This window comes from Corythoichthys intestinalis, chromosome 8, assembly GCF_030265065.1.
Source record: "Corythoichthys intestinalis isolate RoL2023-P3 chromosome 8, ASM3026506v1, whole genome shotgun sequence".
NCBI lineage: Eukaryota > Metazoa > Chordata > Actinopteri > Syngnathiformes > Syngnathidae > Corythoichthys > Corythoichthys intestinalis.
Genome location: NC_080402.1, coordinates 35,239,566 through 35,260,099, shown reverse-complemented (window position 1 = coordinate 35,260,099; position 20,534 = coordinate 35,239,566). Strand labels below are relative to the sequence as shown.

Sequence of the window (20,534 nt, the reverse complement as noted above, 5' to 3'; positions counted from 1 at the left end):
TGTGTCTCCCAGGTGGCTTGTGGCAAACTTTAAACGAGACTTTTTATGGATATCTTTGAGAAATGGCTTTCTTCTTGCCACTCTTCCATAAAGGCCAGATTTGTGCAGTGTACGACTGATTGTTGTCCTATGGACAGACTCTCCCACCTCAGCTGTAGATCTCTGCAGTTCATCCAGAGTGATCATGGGCCTCTTGGCTGCATCTCTGATCAGTTTTCTCCTTGTTTGAGAGGAAAGTTTGGAAGGACGGCCGGGTCTTCGTAGATTTGCTGTGGTCTGATGCTCCTTCCATTTCAATATGATGGCTTGCACAGTGCTCCTTGAGATGTTTAAAGCTTGGGAAATCTTTTTGTATCCAAATCCGGCTTTAAACTTCTCCACAACAGTGTCTCGGACCTGCCTGGTGTGTTCCTTGGTTTTCATAATGCTCTCTGCACTTTAAACAGAATCCTGAGACTATCACAGAGCAGGTGCATTTATACGGAGACTTGATTACACACATTTGGATTCTATTTATCATCATCGGTCATTTAGGACAACATTGGATCATTCAGAGATCCTCACTGAACTTCTGGAGTGAGTTTGCTGCACTGAAAGTAAAGGGGCCGAATAATATTGCACGCCCCACTTTTCAGTTTTTTATTTGTTAAAAATTTTTAAATTATCCAATAAATGTTGTTCCACTTCACGATTGTGTCCCACTTGTTGTTGATTCTTGACAAAAAAATTAAATTCCATATCTTTATGTTTGAAGCCTGAAATGTGGTGAAAGGTTGCAAGATTCAAGGGGGCCGAATACTTTTGCAAGGCACTGTATATATATGTCTGTCTCCTATCGCTGTCCCCGTGTATAATGCGCACCATGATTTTACAAGTTGATTTTGGGGAAAAAAAGTGCGCGTTACATTCGGGAAATTACGGTATTCTCATGGGAAAATCCTGATCGACATACGACCATTTCGACTTACAAATAAGGTGCTGGAACGAATTAACTTCGTATGTAGAGGTACCACTGTATCTAGTTGTGGAAATGTAGGTATCTAGTCCACTGCATGTGCACCAATTGACTGGGGTTCCCTCTTTAGCCAACACATACCCTCACCAAAGTTATCCCTGATTTTACAAATTAAACAATTCCACCAAACTGTGAAAGGAAAGCATCCATCACAGTCGTCCATGCACATGAATGATGACACAGTTATTGAGCAACTTCCTGTTGTGTATGTGTGTGTATGTGTGTGCATGCGAGTGTGCAGACGCTGAGCCAGCGCATCAGATGACTTGTGGTCATGGCCTGCGATTGTGCATGGCAGCAGTCCAGCGCTTTCAGGAGACTCCCAGAGTTCCAAGCGTACGCGAGAGTGCTTTCTGGTCAAGATTCTGCTGCGCAAACGCCCTCCTGCTTGTCAGCATTAACATTTTTCTCTATGCATACTTTGCCTGAGCTTTAACTCGTGGACACATCCTGCCTCACCCTGATTCCGTTCAGCACCAGCCAATATCTACAACAGGAACCACAAAATCTTGTTGCTCTCCCCTGCCAGAAAGAGGAGGGGACACTTCTGCTTTGTTTTTCTTCAAGGTTTTTGTTTCTAACAAGGAGGGGAAATTAGCCGGGTTTCTGGTGCCTAGTTTCAAACATTTAAGAAAATGTGAATTATATACTGTATATATACAGTAGATAGATAGATAGAGATAGAAAAAAAATGTAAAATTTGATTGTGTAATTTTCAGAATTTCTTCAATGTTTTAGTCATTTCATTGATAATTAGCATATATGGCTTTCACAAAATTGTTTTGATGAGTATTTTATCACACAAAATACAGGGTGTCCATAAAGTCTCTTTACCATTTCAAAAATGTATTAAAAATGCAATCGATTAGATATTTTATTCAGATTTATTCTATTGTATTCAGCGTTTATTGAAGTTTTTACCTCTTTTAATACACTTCTACACGGGCACCATGAGTTGCACGAAGCACATCAAAACGGTACTCGATTTCTTGCCATTTTAGCTGTAGCATAGCCTCATCAGTTGTGGCAAATGCATCAGTAATCCTTCACTTAAGGTCAGTAATGTCCCTTATCTTTGTTTGATACACGATATCTTTAACACTGCCCCATAGAAAGAAGTCCAGGGGAGTGATATCTGGTGAACGTGGCGGCCAAGGAATTGGCCCATCCCTTCCAATCCATCGGTCAGGAAATGCTTGATTGAGGAACCCACAAACATGCAGCGCCCAATGTGGTGGTGCACCATCTTGCTGAAAAATGATGGTTGGTTGAAGGTCATTCAGTTGTGGTGCCACATATTCAGTTAAAAGGTCAAAGTAAACATTTGCAGAAATTTATGTCTCGATGAAGAAAAACACATAAATGCAGTGTAATAAAAAACTTTAATAAACACTGAATACAATAGAACAAATCTGAATAAAATAGCTAATCAATTGCATTTTTAATATTTTTTTAAATAGTAGACTTTATGGACACCTGTATAATGACATGCATTTGATCACTGAATAAGGAGTAAAGAATTTGAAAAATTATTAAATGTTGAGCAAATTTGGTCTTGGTCTCTTTTTTTTTTTTTCTTTTTCCAGGCAGCACAATAGATGATCAGTAATCACATGTGTCCGTGAACGTCTGTGTTTGTGATTAGTTGGGGACCAGTCCAGGCTGTACTGTCCCTCTTGCCCAAAGGCTGCAGGAATTCATACCCTGTGACCCTAATGAAGACAATAGCCTTAGAAAATATGTGGGCCTCATTTTCAATATATAAAGAGGTAAAGGACTCCTCATATTGCATATGCCTGTTTCCCCCCACACTTGATTTCATTTGGCTTATCAAACATTCACAACAGACAGACAGAGATATAAAAAATAACCACAGCAACCGTAAAATATTTTTTTATTAGTATTTATAATACAAGCTTAAAAAGGGTTACAAGATGAAGAACACGGTTTGCAACATTCACAATATTCACACAAATATAAACCAATTAAACTATTAATATAGCGTGTATTGCTGTCTTTTGGTCAAGTGCTGCAACGATTAATCGATAAACTCGAGTAATTCGATTGGAAAAAAGCTTCGAATCAAATTTTGCTGGTTTAAGGATTCGTTTAATTTGAGTGGTTTTGTAATGGTATGTTTGGAAAGTGTTTGCATTTAGTTTTATTGATTTAGGTGGGTACACCGCCCTCTAGTGGCAACAGTGAATATGACACAACTCATCTAACACGTTAACATATTTCCTGTTAAGACCAACATAAGGTTGTGAGTTTATGTTTGAGGGAATATGACTGTGTATGCATTCATAATTTAATTTTAAGGTATATTTAGCAGTTTATTGTGGGAATATCTGTTTGAACAATTGTTGAGAGCATTGTTAAAAAAAAAAAGTTTGCATTTTATAGCATTTAAACTGGCCGACTCTTGCTATGCAAGTTAACCAATTGTTCCTTTGTTATATTACGATCCCCATTTATTATTAATTTATTTTTACCATTTGAGGCTAAGCTCAGGTGTTTTTATTTTTGCATTTTTAATTTATTGCTCTTATGAAATGAAAGTGCAATTCTGCATGCTTTGAAAAAACACTTGGGAATTTTATTTTGCATTTTGAAAGTGCTATTTTAGCAAAACTTTGTATAACATTTCCTTAAATTTACGCGTTAAATATTTCCAATCAGATTACTCGATGATTCAAGCTAATTGATAGATTAATCGATTACTTAAATAATCAAAAGCTGCAGCACTGTTTTGGTCATCATAGTAGAGCATTTAGAAAGTTAAAGCATGTGCAAATATTGAGCATTTGTGCCTGACAATTGCAATAGCATGAAAACAGTAAAGCTTCTGTTGAGTATAAGTCGTACAGAGTAAAGTGGGAAAAAACATACGTTTGTGAGACAAACTAGCTGACATCAAGTGTATAAAAATTTAGATGCTAATTCCTGATTGGATTTTAAAAGAAACTATCATAAAGCAAAATATTTAATAAGATATTTTCCAAGTTTTACTTTAAAGTGTAACCTCAAAATTTAAAATGCAATCTGTTTGCATTGCAAAAACTTAATCCAATCTTAATTGCCATACGAGGTTTAAAATAAGCAGCCCTCTGGTAATATTAAATTGTTCAACACATTTAGAATAAGGCTCTTCATCTATTGTAGCTTGACCACCACCACATTCTTAATAAACATGCATACTCTGTGCCTTACTGGATGCTTCAAATGCAGTTTATAATACTGACAATTAATGTCAATCTTAACCTAAATGTTGTGAATGTGTGTATAGTGAAGTTAAGGGAGACTTATGTTGCAGATATGCCTCACACACTGTAGTCCTGTTAATTAAATACAACGTAAAACTTATTAAATACACGTGGTCAAGCCTGGCGAAAGATTCTGGACTTCCTACTCAGGATGTGAATCTGCCTGATATAATCTTCCCTTTATAGTCTACTCATTTAATGCTGTTCTTTTTTCAACAAATAATATCGGGTGTGGGAGGACTAAAGGAAAAGGCAAAAAAAAGGTAATTTTGGTCAAATTCCAAACTGGACAACACTATATGAGCCCTTGGAGCACATGTGTCAAATTCAAACCAGGCCCGCCATATTATTTGTTGTGGCTTGCAAAACCACGAGAGCAAATCCTATGCATTAAGTATCTGTTCATTGCCAAAATATCAACATTGTGGATGGATACATTTAAATAAATTAAGATAAATGGGGAGTTTGTTTGAAATAAATTCTTGCAAAAAGATTTTAATGGTTTCTGATTTTGACCCTTTCTTGCACAAATTAAGATTTTTTTTTTTTTTTAACTCATTGGCTGCCATTGACAGCTGTAGGCCAATGAACGCACGCCGACAGTAGCACTGAAATATGAGCATTTACAACCAGTATTCCCGGTTTAAATTAATTGGACATCTATCGCCATCAATAGCATGCAATGAGTTAAATCCAAGAAAAAAACAACAACTTTAGCGCTTTACTTGGGGCCGTAACCAATGTGTTCTGTTTTATTCATTTTATTTGTATTTAGTCTTTATTAACTCTGTATTCATTTCACATTTAGATAAAGTTATAAAAAATAATGTAAAAATACAGTACTGATTAGGAATTGTATATATTACATACTGTAAATAATAGCAAAGTGTTGTTTTTTTTAAAATGAGAATCAAAAGGCAGTTGCTATATAAAAGGTGTATTACCTTGACAGCACGCTCTCCTTCCGCTCCCATATCAACGACATCACAAGATAGGCCTACTTCCATCTTCGCAATATTTCTCGCCTCCTCCATTCTCTCACCTACCATACCGCTTCCACTCTTGTCTGTAGTCTAGTCACTTCCCGGCTCAATTGCTGTAACTCACTGCTCTTCGGTCTCCCAAATAAGTCCCTCCAGAAACTGCAGCTCCTCCAAAACTCAGCAGCAAGCCTCATCACTCGGACCCCCACCACATCACCCTCATCCTCCGTCAACTTCACTGGCTCCAAGTAAAACTAAGAATCAATTACAAGATCCTTGTAATGATCTTTAAAGCACTCCATGGCCTGGCTCCTTCCTACCTTTGCAATCTTCTCTGAATTAACTGTCCCCCCCGTTCACTTCGCTCCTCCTCTATCCTCCACCTTTTGGTCGCCTGTATCCGTCTCGCCACCTTCGGTTCCAGAGCTTTTAGTCACTGTGCCCCCAAGCTCTGGAACTCCCTTCTCCCCGATCTTCGCAATATACAGTATCTACTTTCTCACTTTTCAAATCAAGACTCAAAACACACCTGTTTACACTTTCTTACCCACCATGATCCTTATCTTGGTTTTATCCTGACCTCTTAAACTTTTAATTTACCGTAATTTTAGCACGATAAGGCGCACCTGACTATAAGCCGCACCCACCAAATTTGGCAGAAAAACGGCATTTGTTCATAGATAAGCTGCACTGTACTAGACGCAGCTGTCCTCACTGAAATATCGGATATTTACACCAAAATATATTCACCGATAACCCTTTATTTGACAGCGGCATCATACAACTGTCATAAGACCAAATGAACCACCATGAAATTAAGCATCTTGAAGCAATGACGCTTTGCAGCCAATTGGTTCAAAGCTTCATTGCTTCAAGATGCTTCATTTGGCTGTCACTGCTCTCTTGGGGGAGACAGTCAATCTCTGCTGCAGTTGTAGTTCAACATGCCTCTTAGCATGCATTGCAGCTCTACAGATGTAAATAACAATCAAAACTCATGTTCAGTGGTAATTATCTCTTCAGTTACTGTTCCAGTTATTTCATTAATTGCTAGTTATGGTGTTTGGTAACACTTTATTTGACAGTGGTGCCATAAAACTGTCATAAGACTATCATAATTAGGATATGACACTATTGTGAGCATTAATGAATGCTTATAACAGATATTATTTAGTGTTATCCGTCAAAGTATCTCACTTTTGAATGGATGTAAAAGATCCAGTCTTTTGACACCGCTGTCAAATAAAGTGTTACCTATTAACCCAAATAAATCAACAAATAAGCCACACTGGACGATAAGCCGCAGGATTCAAAGTGAAAGAAAAAAGTAACGGCTTATAGTCCAAAAATGACAGTACTCTTATCCTGCTTATCTTATGCTTTTAATCTACTTTTATGATTGTTTTATTATTCCTTTTGGACTATTGTGTTACCATCTTTCTTGTAAAGCATACTTGCGTGTCTTGAAAAGCGCTCTATAAATAAAATGTATTATTATTATAAAGGGTTAAAGGTGTTAAGTGTCTTAAAAAAAGTACAAAAAAATATTCACTTGCGCTATAAATGGTTAAATGTCTTAAGTGTCAACTTTTGAATCGCTGGCCACTGTTGTGACCGCTGTGCCTGGAAGGGTTAAAACCAGGTACCACAGAATTTGTGTACGTGAGATGATGATCAGTTTTTATGGGTTCGTTATTATAATGGCCTTGTGTACCTACGATGTAGCCTGTGGCAAAAATTAGTTTGACGCTCCTGAATTAGAGGTTCAACTGAATTGTTTGATTACTTGGCAGGCCATGTTTCAGTGGCAGTGATACAGCTCTGTATTTGCTCTGTGTTTGATGTGATATTTTTTTTATCAGTGGTACAACGGTTGCACGCACTGTGGAGGAAAGACTCCAACTCGCCCGCGGCAGCGCCCCCTCCAGCAACGTGAGCTGGAGCAGTCCAGCAGGTCGATGAGGTCACCGCGCAGGAAGTGCAGGTGGGCGGTGTGCGGCGGGGCATAGTCACATAGGGCATGAGCCAGGCGTGGTTTCTGCACAAAAGACACAAGTGGAAGGAGATGTAAAAAGGTATAGAGGTTGCGCAACCTCTGGGATGTGGGTCACCATGTTCACATTAAATCTAAAAAAGAAAAAAAAAAAAAACTCCAAAATTATTACATCTTTTTCTTTATATTAATTAAAATGTAAATAATTAAAAGTATCATATTTACTTCTCTAGAAATGAAACAATGAATTATACAGTATTTACTTTACATTACGACAGGGGTGTCAAACTGGCAGCTGGGAGGCCTGATCAGCTGCCGCATCATTTTGCATGAAAGTAAATCGCATGCATCAACTTCATGTTTTTCGCTAAAATAAAATGTATCCCTTTTTCCGTAATCCAAAAATTGGAGAATATTTACTGCTTTTTGTTTTTTAACAAAATACATTTTTTAAAAACTAATTAAATGATTAAAGAAAGAATATTTACCGTTTGTTACTGTTTTAATTAAATCTAAAAATGAAAAAGACCCCTTTTTGTTTATGAATTTTAAATAAAACACAAAAATGCATAATAAATAAATAAATATAGAACTATTTAATATTGGTTTTTCCTTTTTTTTTATTAAAAAAAATAACATAAAACACATTTTTAAAAAATAGAATACTGAAATTCTTAAATTTCATTATACAAATATCCATATTATATGAAATATATTTGTTGCATCACATTTTCAATAAGCATGCTCCTGAGAGTAATCAAAATTCTGATGGAAAAAGACCTCCCTCCCAACTAAGGGCGTAGGTTTGCAAGGGGACGGTAGAGAAATAACACTAGCAATTTTTCAGGATGCTCACATTATCCCCACTAACTTTTAAGCAACCTTATTTCCATTATATAATGAGTTCAGTTAAATAGGTAATTTAGATTGTCTTCATAGACTGTATGTTGTAAGAATAGAATTGATTGAATGGAATTAATTGAACTATTTTCATTATGTTCCAACTTACATTTCTCCCTTTTCACTTGCTGAATGTGCCGGTCCATTGTTTTTTTCCCTCAAACACACGTTTGACTGGCTGATGACTTGGATCCCCCCCCCCCACCCCACACACTCACGCGCACAGCCCTTACAGAATCATGGCATGTCACCTCCTCCGCCCCCTTCGAAGAGGAGTGATATTAGAAGGTTTTTTTTTTTTTTTTCCAGTCGGCAACAGCAGGAGCAGCCACTGTAAGTAATGTAAAAAGACATCAATGTTGTGTAGGTGAGGAACACACCACTAATTTTGCTACTGAAAGTCCAACCTGCATCAGAGTTATCATAACATTAGACTGTGTAAACCTGTTAACCTGCAAAACTCGAGTAAGAAGCCGCTTAGAGACAAAAGCAGTAGCGTTTTACCAAAATGAAGACTCCATTTTAATTTATTTTTGTTATTCCCCGACGAAAAAGTTTTTTCAGTTATATTTCATTTATTTACAATGTTGATTAGTCTTAATTTTTTATTTTATTTATTTTTTTGCATTCCCGGATAGTTAAGAGATTATTAACAAGTTTGTATTTATTGTGTATGTTAATATAATGTAAGTTATGTTCAAATATAGCAATTTAAATTTGCTAATAAAATCCAGACATTTATTCTGGAAGTTTTCACAATGTTTCTTTGGTAGTTTTTTTTCAAACGAAGGTTTGAATTGAACGGTATATCACCGGTACCAATACACATGAAAGTTAGTGTAAGTCAATACAGATTTATTTTGCATTGATCATTTAGCCTATCAATTAGTTAGGTTCATATTCTTGAGAAATGTAGCCCTGACTCCCATTCACCCAATCGGTTTGGTCTTAATAATGGCCCGTTCCCACCAGAAAGAGTACATGTAGGTTGGCATGTTATTTTCCCCCTACCAATGTTGAGACCAAACCTACACCCTTGCTCCCAACGTTAAGTGAATGGTCGTACCCCCAAAATGTGTTCCAGCAGCTGCATGGAGGATGCCTCTCTCAGGGGATGTGGCCCGTGGAGGCGTGCAGAAGGGAGGGACTCCAGAGAGGAGCTCTTGTACGGGTTGGGGTAAGGGTTACGGCCACTGTGAGTACCCTGGCGGGATGACACATCCGAAGGCGGATCTTGGAGGTAGACCACCTTCTCCACAGCTATGCTGTGCGTCTTGTAGAAGTCCACCAGCCGGTTAAGGGAAATAAAGGACTCATCCCAGATGCAGTACTGACCTCCCCCCTCCAGCACTCGGAAATGTTCCACCCTGTCCCCGTAGCTGCCAGAGAGAAATGTGTGTGAAATAAAAGGAGGAAAGAGGCCCTATTTTCCTCTGGTACCTTCTTTGAACATCTTGTGAAACTTGTAGACACTGATGCTCTTATAAGTCAATCTTTGTCAAATCCCGTGAAGCTTGTTATTGCTAGTAGTCTAGAAGTTCGTATGCATTAGTGACACGAAAACAGGCGTCAAACTCAAGGACCGGGGTCCAAATTTGGCCATCACAGTCGTCATTTTTATATTGCCTGCAAAAGTAGCCACACCCCTCCACCCCTTTTTCACCCTCGACATTAGATATAAACTTAGAAATTACTGTAATTTTTGGACTATAAGCCGCTACTTTTTTCACTCATATTAAATCCTGTGTCTTATAGTCCGGTGCGGCTTATTTGTTGATTTATTTGGGTTAATAGGTAACATTTTATTTGACAGCGGTGTCATAGAACTGCCATAAGACCGTCATAATTATGACATGACATTATCATGGGTATTAATAATGTATGCTTATGACAGATGCCATTATGTGTCATCCGGCAAATTATGTCACTAACTCCACTTACGTTAAACTTGGATCTTTTACATCCATTCAAAAGTGAGATAATTTGCTGGATGGCACAAAATGATGTCTGTCATAATGGTAGAGTCATGTCATAATTATGATCATCTTATGACAGTCTTATGGCGCTACTGTCAAATAAAGTGTTACCAATTTCCATAACTAGCAATAATGAAACAACTAGAACAGTAACTGAAGAAATAATTAGCACAAAAATGAATTTTGAATGTTATTTACTTATGTAGCGCTGCAATGCATGCTTGGAAGCATGTTGGACAACAGCAGGCAGCAGCAGAGGTTGAGCGTCTCCCCCAAGAGAACAGTGATGGCCAAATGAACCTTCTTGAAGCAACGTAGCTTTGCAGGTTCAAAGCTTCATGGTGGTTCATTTGGTCTTATGACAGTCTATGATGCCACTGTCAAATAAAGTGTTACCGATTGGTGTAAATATCTCATAATACAGTATGGACAGCTGCGGCTTATAGTCCGATGCGGCTTATCTGCTTGTCTATGAACAAATGCCGTTTTCATGTCAAATCTGGTGGGTGGCGGCTTATAGTCAGGTGTGCCTTATAGTGCGAAAATTATGGTGTGTGAATTTATGAAGCAGACATGTCAACCACGCAACCACACTGCCGTGATGCTAGATCACGTTTTAAATGTCCTATACAATAATCATTCATTATATTTTATATACAATTTATATTTTAGGGTTCATTTCTAGAAACAAATAATATTAAATACTCTTTATGGAGCTACCTGACCCGGAGTATTGAGAATATTCAAAAGGCCTTCAACAACATCTATTTGAGCCAGAGCTTTATCGCACTCTATTGACCGTTTTGAGTATTGCGACGTATTATGGAATGACAGCCTGAATAGAAATAAAGCACTCACGTGACCTCTCATCGGGCCGGCTGATGTTATGCCTTGCAACATTCATACCTGCAATCATGTACTGCTACATGTGCGCCTCTGTCAAATGCATCAATTGCATAACTTACCTTCGTTGTAATTAATCTAACTCTCTTATGTAACGACCCCGATTATTGACTACATTTCATGATTACACTGTCCCTTCAGCACTTTTGCTGACCCAAATTACAGCTAGGCATGCAATGGCTGTCCATTGGGGTGTGATATTTTTAGTCAAAATGGGTTCTAGCTGAACATATTTAGATATGCGCTTCCCCAGACATATGCACGCTCACAGACACGTGGATGCTGCAAGTTCCTAATGTGCTCAGTGGCATGGAAAACAAACTGGAAGGGGGGAAAAAACAGTTGTAAGTGCCTGTTTTAGTGCCTGGTAAAGCTATAATTTTAGTGTAGCTGCTGAGGAATGCATAGCCACTTTAACACAACACGCACAAAAAGTGGTAACAGTGGGGAACCATGCATTTGGTGAGGGTGTGAATCAGCAATTTCACAACAGTACAATACTATATGAATTCTTTGGGCAAAGGTACAATATTGGCTATTACAAAGTCTGTCAAGATTTGATTCATTCAAGAGCGTTTGATCGTTTTAAAATGATATCATATACCCGTTTAACATAATCTGTTACATTTAACTCAATATAATATATGTATAAGTACATGTTTTTGACAGTTTTGTTGCTGAAACATTCATACATTTGAATGAAAACCAATCTTATTAACAAAAGAGCATATCTAAATGATGATATTGTTTTAATTCAATTGTTCTTAAGCAAATGCTATATTGATCAGACTGATGAATTGTTACACCACTTGCATTTGGTGTCTGGTGTACGAGAGTGTTTTTAGTTAAAAGAAGCTCCTCATATCACTTCAAATTGTGTGTTTGGCATCAAGATGCCAACAGATGCTGTAGCGATTTTACGCATATTAGGCATGATAAGTGCACCAACCCCCACAAGAAACTGGGCAGGTTTGTGAATTTCCAACTGTAAATGGGTGGAGGTTCACCAGATGGTGTAAAATGATATCGGCCGGCACTCCTGATTGTGAAGGGGCAGATTAAAATGTCATGACAACACAAAGAGTGCCATGAAAAAGTATTTGCCCTCTTCTTGACTTATTTTTTTCCCATATTCATCACACACAAAGGTTGCAGGAAATCAAACCAATCTTATCACACAGACACAAGCCAAGGAAATATAAAATGCAGTTCCTTAATGATAATTTTATTTACCGAATGCTGGGTTGGGGGGCTACAAACTTACAGTGCCTTGCAAAAGTATTCGGCCCCCTTGAATCTTGCAACCTTTCGCCACATTTCAGGCTTCAAACATAAAGATATGAAATTTAATTTTTTTGTCAAGAATCAACAACAAGTGGGGCACAATCGTGAAGTGGAACAACATTTATTGGATAATTTAAACTTTTTTAACAAATAAAAAACTGAAAAGTGGGGCGTGCAATATTATTCGGCCCCTTTACTTTCAGTGCAGCAAACTCACTCCAGAAGTTCAGTGAGGATCTCTGAATGATCCAATATTGTCCTAAATGACCGATGATGATAAATAGAATCCACCTGTGTGTAATCAAGTCTCCGTATAAATGCACCTGCTCTGTGATAGTCTCAGGGTTCTGTTTAAAGTGCAGAGAGCATTATGAAAACCAAGGAACACACCAGGCAGGTCCGAGATACTGTTGTGGAGAAGTTTAAAGCCGAATTTGGATACAAAAAGATTTCCCAAGCTTTAAACATCTCAAGGAGCACTGTGCAAGCCATCATATTGAAATGGAAGGAGCATCAGACCACTGCAAATCTACCAAGACCCGGCCGTCCTTCCAAACTTTCTTCTCAAACAAGGAGAAAACTGATCAGAGATGCAGCCAAGAGGCCCATGATCACTCTGGATGAACTGCAGAGATCAACAGCTGAGGTGGGAGAGTCTGTCCATAGGACACCAATCAGTCGTACACTGCACAAATCTGGCCTTTATGGAAGAGTGGCAAGAAGAATGCCATTTCTCAAAGATATCCATAAAAAGTCTCGTTTAAAGTTTGCCACAAGCCACCTGGGAGACACACCAAACATGTGGAAGAAGGTGCTCTGGTCAGATCAAACCAAAATTGAACTTTTTGGCCAAAATGCAAAACGATATGTTTGACGTAAAAGCAACACAGCTCATCACCCTTAACACACCATCCCCTCTGTCAAACATGGTGGTGGCAGCATCATGGTTTGGGCCTGCTTTTCTTCGGCAGGGACAGGGAAGATGGTTGAAATTGACGGGAAGATGGATGCAGCCAAATACAGGAACATTCTGGAAGAAAACCTGTTGGTATCTGCACAAGACCTGAGACTGGGACGGATATTTATCTTCCAACAGGACAATGATCCAAAACATAAAGCCAAATCTACAATGGAATGGTTCAAAAATAAACGTATCCAGGTGTTAGAATGGCCAAGTCAAAGTCCAGACCTGAATCCAATCGAGAATCTGTGGAAAGAGCTGAAGACTGCTGTTCACAAACACTCTCCATCCAACCTCACTGAGCTCGAGCTGTTTTGCAAGGAAGAATGGGCAAGAATGTCAGTCTCTCGATGTGCAAAACTGATAGAAACATACCCCAAGCGACTTGCAGCTGTAATTGGAGCAAAAGGTGGCGCTACAAAGTATTAACGCAAGGGGGCCGAATAATATTGCATGCCCCACTTTTCAGTTTTTTATTTGTTAAAAAAGTTTAAATTATCCAATAAATTTTGTTCCACTTCACGATTGTGTCCCACTTGTTGTTGATTCTTGACAAAAAATTAAAATTTTATATCTTTATGTTTGAAGCCTGAAATGTGGCGAAAGGTTGCAAGGTTCAAGGGGGCCGAATACCTTTGCAAGGCACTGTATCATAGGAAAAGGTTATTGCCCCCATGTATCTGTACCTGTTAGGAGCTACAGCTTTGGCGAAGCTGAGTTCAATTTCACTGGCCATACCTGATGCCACGACATTTGTTGAATAAAGAAATCACATAAATAGAACATGTCAGATAAGAAAAGTAAGCAACAAGATCTCAAGAACAAACCCTTTATGCCACAATGCAAATACATTCAAGAAGAAATTGGGGGGGGGGAGTAATTGTAATCTATCAGCATGGAAAAAGCCACAAAGCCAAGACTTTGGGAGCCATTAACTGCATATGGCAAAAACTGGGAAATGTCGAAAACCTTCCCAGGAGTGGCCGACCAACTAAAATTATTTCACGTTAGGTCACCAAAGAAACTAAAACAACATCCAAAGAACAGCAGGCCTTGCTGGCCTCAGTTTGGGCCAGGGTTTATGACGGTACCATAAAAAAGACACTGTGCATCCCGTTACATCTGGTGTAAAACCGACACAGTAAAAAAAACATTACACCAACAGTAAAGAATAATCTGGGCCTGATTTGCTTCATCATGAGTAAAACTTCCGGTTATTGATGGAACAATGAATTCTGCTGTCTACCTGAAAATCCTTTAAGAAAACTTCCAGCCATCAGTTTGTGCCTTGAAACTCACACCCCCTTGTATCATGCAGCAGGACAATGGTACAAAACACACCAGCATATCCAACTCAGAACAGCATAAAATGAAGGTTTTGAAGTGGTCAAGTATAAGTCATTCAATTAAGGTGCTGTGGTGTGACCGTAACAGGCAGTTCATGCTAGAAAGCTCTCCGATATGGCAGAGTTGAAACAATTATGCAAAGAAGAGTAGGCTAAAATTCTTCCAAAGTGATGTGAAAGACTTCACCAATTATTGCAAACGCTTGATTCCAGTTATTGTTCCCAAGGTTGGCACAACTAATTTCAAGGGCGCAATTACTTTTGGACATTGGGCCAGATAGTTGCAAGTATAGTTCAGACAAGAGAAATGCTATGAAGTGAAAACAATAGACAGTTGGGAGTAAATATATGCAATTCCACGAAACAAATGTCACAACAAAAGGAATAAAGTAGGTCAACGCTTCTAAGTATCCACCACAGGTAGAAACATAGTAATAACAGTAAACGTACACCAAACGCAGTCAAGTTGTGCTTTGTACTTACCTAACAGATAAGGAGAACTCTCCAGGAGCTGACTCACTCTCCCTCACTACAAACACTCCGCTGTCCCGCCAGTGCAGACGCCGCTCCGCCTCCAGTCTCGACACTCGGCCCGCGAACCACCTGCACATTACAGCGACGTCAAAGCAAGGAAAAACTAAGAATGATACACTGATGTACAGACCCAATAAGTTATACTATTGTAATATCAAATGATAATCCAATACTCAATACAAATCCAAATAATCGATTAAAAAGGTCAAACACTCTGTTTTGTGTAGCTGTGGCTTGTCCTGGATCATACTGGGTGCTGGTTCTAATATACAGTGGTATGAAAAAGTATCTGAACCTTTTGGAATTTCTCACATTTCTGCATGAAATCACCATCAAATGTGATCCGATCTTTGTCAAAATCACACAGATGTAAAAACAGTGTCTGCTTTAACTAAAACAACTCAAGATTTATAGGTTTTCATATTGTTATTGAGGATAGCATGCAAACAACGACAGAAGGGGGAAAAATACTGTAAGTAAGTAAACCCTCTACCTGAGAAGACTTAAAGAGCAATTGAAACCAATTTTTACCAAACAATTTAAGTCAGGCATGTGCCCAATCACTGATGAATGGTTTAAAGCTGCCCTGCCCCCTTTATAACACACACCCGGCTGAAATTGTCTTGATGTGTATCATGGCTCAGTTAAAAGAGCTGTCTGAAGACCAGCGATCAAGGATTGTTGATTTGTGTAAAGCTTGGAAAGGATACAAAACCATCTCTAAAAGTCTGGATGTTCATCAGTCGACAGTCAGAGAAGTTGTCTACAAATAGAGAGTTTGGCACTGTTGCTTCTCTCCCAAGGATTGGCCGTCCACCACAGATGACGCCAAGAGTTCAGCGCAGAATACTCAAAAATGTAAAAAAAAAGAACCCTAGAGTGTCTGCGAAAGACTTACAGAAATCATTGGCACAGCCCAATATCTCTGTGCACACATCAACTATATGTAAAACTATGGCCAAGAATAGGTTTTACGGGAGGAGTCCATGGAGAAAGCCACTGCTGTCAAAAAACAAACATTGTTGCTCGTTTAATGTTCGCAAAAAGGCACTTGGACACTCCACAGAAATTTTGTGGACTGATGAAACCAAAGTTGAATTGTTTGGGTGTAACACACAACATCTTGTGTGGGGAAAAAAATGGAACACCTCACCAACATCAACACCTCATCCCCTCAGTGAAGTATGGTGGAGGGAGCATCATGATTTGGGGCTGTTTTGCTACCTCAGGGCCTGGACAACTTGCAATCATTAATGAGGGAATGAATTCATACGTTAACAGGATTTTTTTCAGGAAAACTTCAGGCCATCTGTCAGACAGTTTAAGCTAAAAAGAGGATGGATGCTGCAACAAGACAATGATCCAAAACACAGAAGTAAATCATCTTTAGAATGGGTTCAGAAGAACAAAAGTCAAAGTCCAGACTTGAACCCCATTGAGATGCTGTGGAATGACCTAAAGACAGCAATTCATGTCAGACATCCCAGAAATCTGACTGAACTACAGCAGTTTTATAGAACAGATTAGTCCTGATCGATGTGCCAGACTGATCTGCAGCTACAGGAAGCATTTGGTTGAAGTTATTGCTGCCAAGGGGGGGGGGCTGGGCGGCAAAAAAATATTAAATGAGATGGTTCACTTACTTATTTCCTTCTGTCATTGTTTGCATACTATCCTCATTAAAATATGAAAACTTATAAATGTTAAACATATAAATCTTGGGTGGTTTTAATTAAAGCAGACACTGTTTTTTTTATCTATGTGATTTTGACAAAGATCAGATCACATTTGATTGTGATTTTATGCAGAAATGTGAGAAATTCCAAAAGGTTCATATACTTTTTCATACCGTCGTACTGTATACCTCGACTACAACTAGTAAATAAAATAGTAATAATTATAGGTTACGGTATGTTAAAATTTAAAAAAAATAAAATAAAATAAAAATAAAAAATAAAACTACAGCGCATCTACAATAAGAAATTAATATACTAATAATAATTAGGGAGGAAAATCAAATTCTGTATAGTAAAATCGAAGAAATACTTCAACTAAAAGTAATGAAGATAAAATTGAGAACAATCTAACAATAACTATAGAACTAAAGGAATATTAATAATAGTAGGGTGATTCCAGAAATGCAGCACATTTTAAGTCCTACCCAACAAATTTCTAAATTATCTACATGCCATTTTTTTCTAGTCCCAATGACCAAATTGAAAATAATAAAAAAGTTCAAAGGACATTTAAATTATTAGTTTTGTTTCATTATTTTATTCCTTCCTGTGTCATGTAACTGTGTGAACATTTATTGAGTTATGCACACAGTTCGAGGACTTACTGATGTCTGTGTTTGGGCAGGTTCTGCCTGTAGTAGCACACACGTCCTTTTTATTTTATTTTTAATTTACTCATTTACAGAAGGGTGTCCACTTAGTTAACACGGAGAGCTACCAAAACAGCCAGTTTCTAGTCCTGGGAGAAAGCTCAAAGTATAGATTAGCAACTCTGTTGCTGTGATTATACCAAGTATTATAAACAATGATTAATCATGTAATAAAAATTGTTCGATTGAATCTTGGATATAAGGTCTTATAATGTATTTTCATGCTGTAGTGACTTGTCAAACTATGCAATATTGCAAAGGAATACTTGGAAATCAAACATAATAAGTCAACTACATCCCAGTACAGTATAGTAAAGTACAAAAGTTTCATCATGCAAAAATGGCTAAAGAAAATTGTTCACATGCCTTATAGTCAGGCACGTGGGTATATATTTTGACCTTAGGGTACTAAATATGGTTCAAGAGAGTAACACAAGTGACTTTTTCTTACGGATGAGGCAGGAGAGAAATGTAGTTCTCTGGCACAAAGCCCTTTTTGCCTTCGATCTCAGCTGTAAACCAGCATGAATCCTCCTCCATTTCTGTCACCTACATACAATACACATACATGATTATCATAATAATAAGTATTATTATTATTATTGTCTTTATTACTCAACATCAGGTCCTTTCAACACACGATCATCTACCTTGACGATGTCCCCTTTCTGGAAGCTGAGTTCGTCTGCTTCGGATGCAGTGAAGGAGAAAAGCGCCACAGCCTCCATGCTTTGGAGTCAGGAGAAGAGAGACGGGCCACCAGCAGAATGCTTCACTTCATCAATGAGGAGAGATGACAGCAGTGAGAGACCAGCGCGCTGATGTGGATTGCTCTACAGAATCAGTCCATATGTGTATCTTAGCGCTCATTAGTTAATGAGGAGTTTCTCTACCCGTGTGTGCCTCTGTTCATCCATGTGACTGAGTTTGTGTGAGCGAGAACACGTGAACACAGCGACTGCCTCCTCTGACTCCAGCTCATGTCTACACACATCATACACTGTGAAGGCAATGGGGCTTAAAATAGAATGCACTGTCAGATTAAAATTTAGTACAAAATTATATGCAATTCTGTAGAAATTACACTTAAATTAGGTAAAGCTTAAATCAAATTGTGGATATGGAAGTGGAAATAATTCCCAAGATATCTCAAATTAGTTGATACAGTAGTTTGAATGACTGGGTAATATTAGGAGAACTAAACCCAAAATAACACTAAATTAAAAATGCATTTTAAAATATCACTCCAAATACGGTACAGTTTAACTCATTGGCGGCGATTGATGGGGTTAGACGTCAGATCAATTTTCAAAGGGAGGGCTGCCAGTGAATGAGCACTAACAGCCCTCCCATCAGTAAATGAGTAGTTAAAACTTTTAATGTACAGTAGATTGTAGCGATGCTCTATTGATGCTCTTCTCCGATACCACAAACAGTATATACAAAGCAACAACAATATAAAAATTGAACATACAGTATGACTAATTAATCAGTTAAAAAAAAAAGTGGTAGTTTTTGTTCTACTTCAGTGGTTCACATCCTATTTACATGATAGAGATTTCTTTGTGTCAATCGGAAACCATCAGTCAGAACGAACCAAATTCACGTGTGGAGTCCCTCAAGGGTCAATTCTGGGACCACTCTTATTTAACATCTATATGCTTCCCTTAGCTCAGATAATGGAACAGTATGACATCTCCTATCATGCCTATGCAGATGACACACAACTGTACATTTCTGTGTCCCCACATGATTATAGTCCCTTAGTCTCCCTGAGTAAATGCATTCATCAAATCAATGAATGGATGTGCCAGAATTTTCTCCAGTTAAATGTGGAGAAGACAGAGGTGATCATTTTTGGGCCAAAAAAGGAAAGGTCAAAGATAAGCAGGCAACTTAGCTCAATGTCACTTACAGCTACAAATCAAGTCAGAAACCTTGGCGTAATTATTGACTCAGACCTAAAATTTGATAGCCATCGAAAGTCCGTCACTAAATTCGCTTATTACCACCTAAAAAATATAACCAGAATTAAGAGGCTTCTGACTCAACAAGACATGGAAAAACATTTTCAGCAGATTGGACTATTGCAACGGTATATTTACGGGTCTTGATAAAAAAAATCAGTCAGGAAGCTGCAGCTAGTACAGAATGCTGCAGTCCTCACAAATACAAGGAAGCTGGACCACATTACACCAGTTTTGAAATCGCCACACTGGCTTCCAGTGAGTCAAAGGATAGACTATAAAATACTACTGCTCGTCTACAAAATACTTAATGGCCTTGGACCAAAATACATGCTTGATTTGTTAGATTCCTATGAGACATCTAGACCCCTAAGGTCGTCTGGAACCGATCTTCTGCATGTTCCAAGAACAAGAACCAAGCAGGATGAGGCAGCATTTAGTTATTATGCTCCTCACCTCTGGAACAAGTTACCTGAACGTCTGAAGTATGCTCAAACTGTTAGCTCTTTTAAATCAGGGCTAAAAACGCTTTTGTTTAGCACTGCATATCTATAACTGTCTATATATTTGAATCTACTTGCTTTCTATTCCTCTTGTGCTTATCTTCATTGCTGATTTCAATTATTATTAGTAGTAGTAGTTTTTGTTTTATTTTTATTCATCTTTATTCTATTTGTTACTAAATGCGATTTTTATGTATAATTTTATTTCCGATTTTGATTGTCTTGGTTTTTACGTTGTATTGATTTAAATGTGATTTTTATGATCTTCATGTGATGTAAATCACTTTGAATTGCCTTGTGTTGAATTGTGCTATATAAATAAATTTGCCTTGCCTTGCCTTCTAGATGTCATTAGATTGTCCCAGCATAAATTATGGCCAGTGTGTACTTAAATCTTTCCCTTTAGTAATTAATTTCATAGAACTAAATAATTCATTCATTCATCTTCCATGCCGCTTATTCCTCACAATGACAGTGATATATGTAATATTTGCCCCCCCCCAAAAAAAAAAAAATCTGT

At 38.0% G+C, this 20,534-nt stretch overlaps 2 protein-coding genes across 4 annotated transcripts in view; one reads left to right on the top strand and one right to left on the bottom strand.

Moving 5' to 3' along the window:
• The window catches only part of slc5a10 (solute carrier family 5 member 10), a 59,325-nt gene extending 56,771 nt beyond the window's left edge, over window positions 1-2,554 (top strand). The window contains exon 14 of the mRNA XM_057842867.1: window positions 1,257-2,554. Coding sequence (XP_057698850.1) covers window positions 1,257-1,444 — 188 coding nt within the window. The 3' untranslated portion in view covers window positions 1,445-2,554. The remainder of the gene's footprint in view (window positions 1-1,256) is intronic.
• On the bottom strand, window positions 2,475-19,956 carry LOC130920042 (GRB2-related adapter protein-like). 3 transcript variants are annotated; one of them, XM_057842864.1, is made up of 6 exons: window positions 18,438-19,956; window positions 18,195-18,319; window positions 17,996-18,093; window positions 15,108-15,227; window positions 9,221-9,533; window positions 2,475-7,299 (listed from the first exon to the last, which is right to left on the bottom strand). In XM_057842864.1, exons 2-6 carry the CDS (start codon window positions 18,270-18,272, stop codon window positions 7,120-7,122), a joined length of 789 nt encoding a protein of 262 aa, XP_057698847.1. In that variant the 5' UTR covers window positions 18,273-18,319; window positions 18,438-19,956; the 3' UTR covers window positions 2,475-7,119. The 3 variants fall into 3 exon arrangements, with proteins under 3 accessions (XP_057698847.1, XP_057698849.1, XP_057698846.1); XM_057842866.1 differs by having other exon boundaries at window positions 18,195-18,314; XM_057842863.1 differs by having other exon boundaries at window positions 18,195-19,956.
• Window positions 19,957-20,534: the final 578 nt, after the last annotated feature.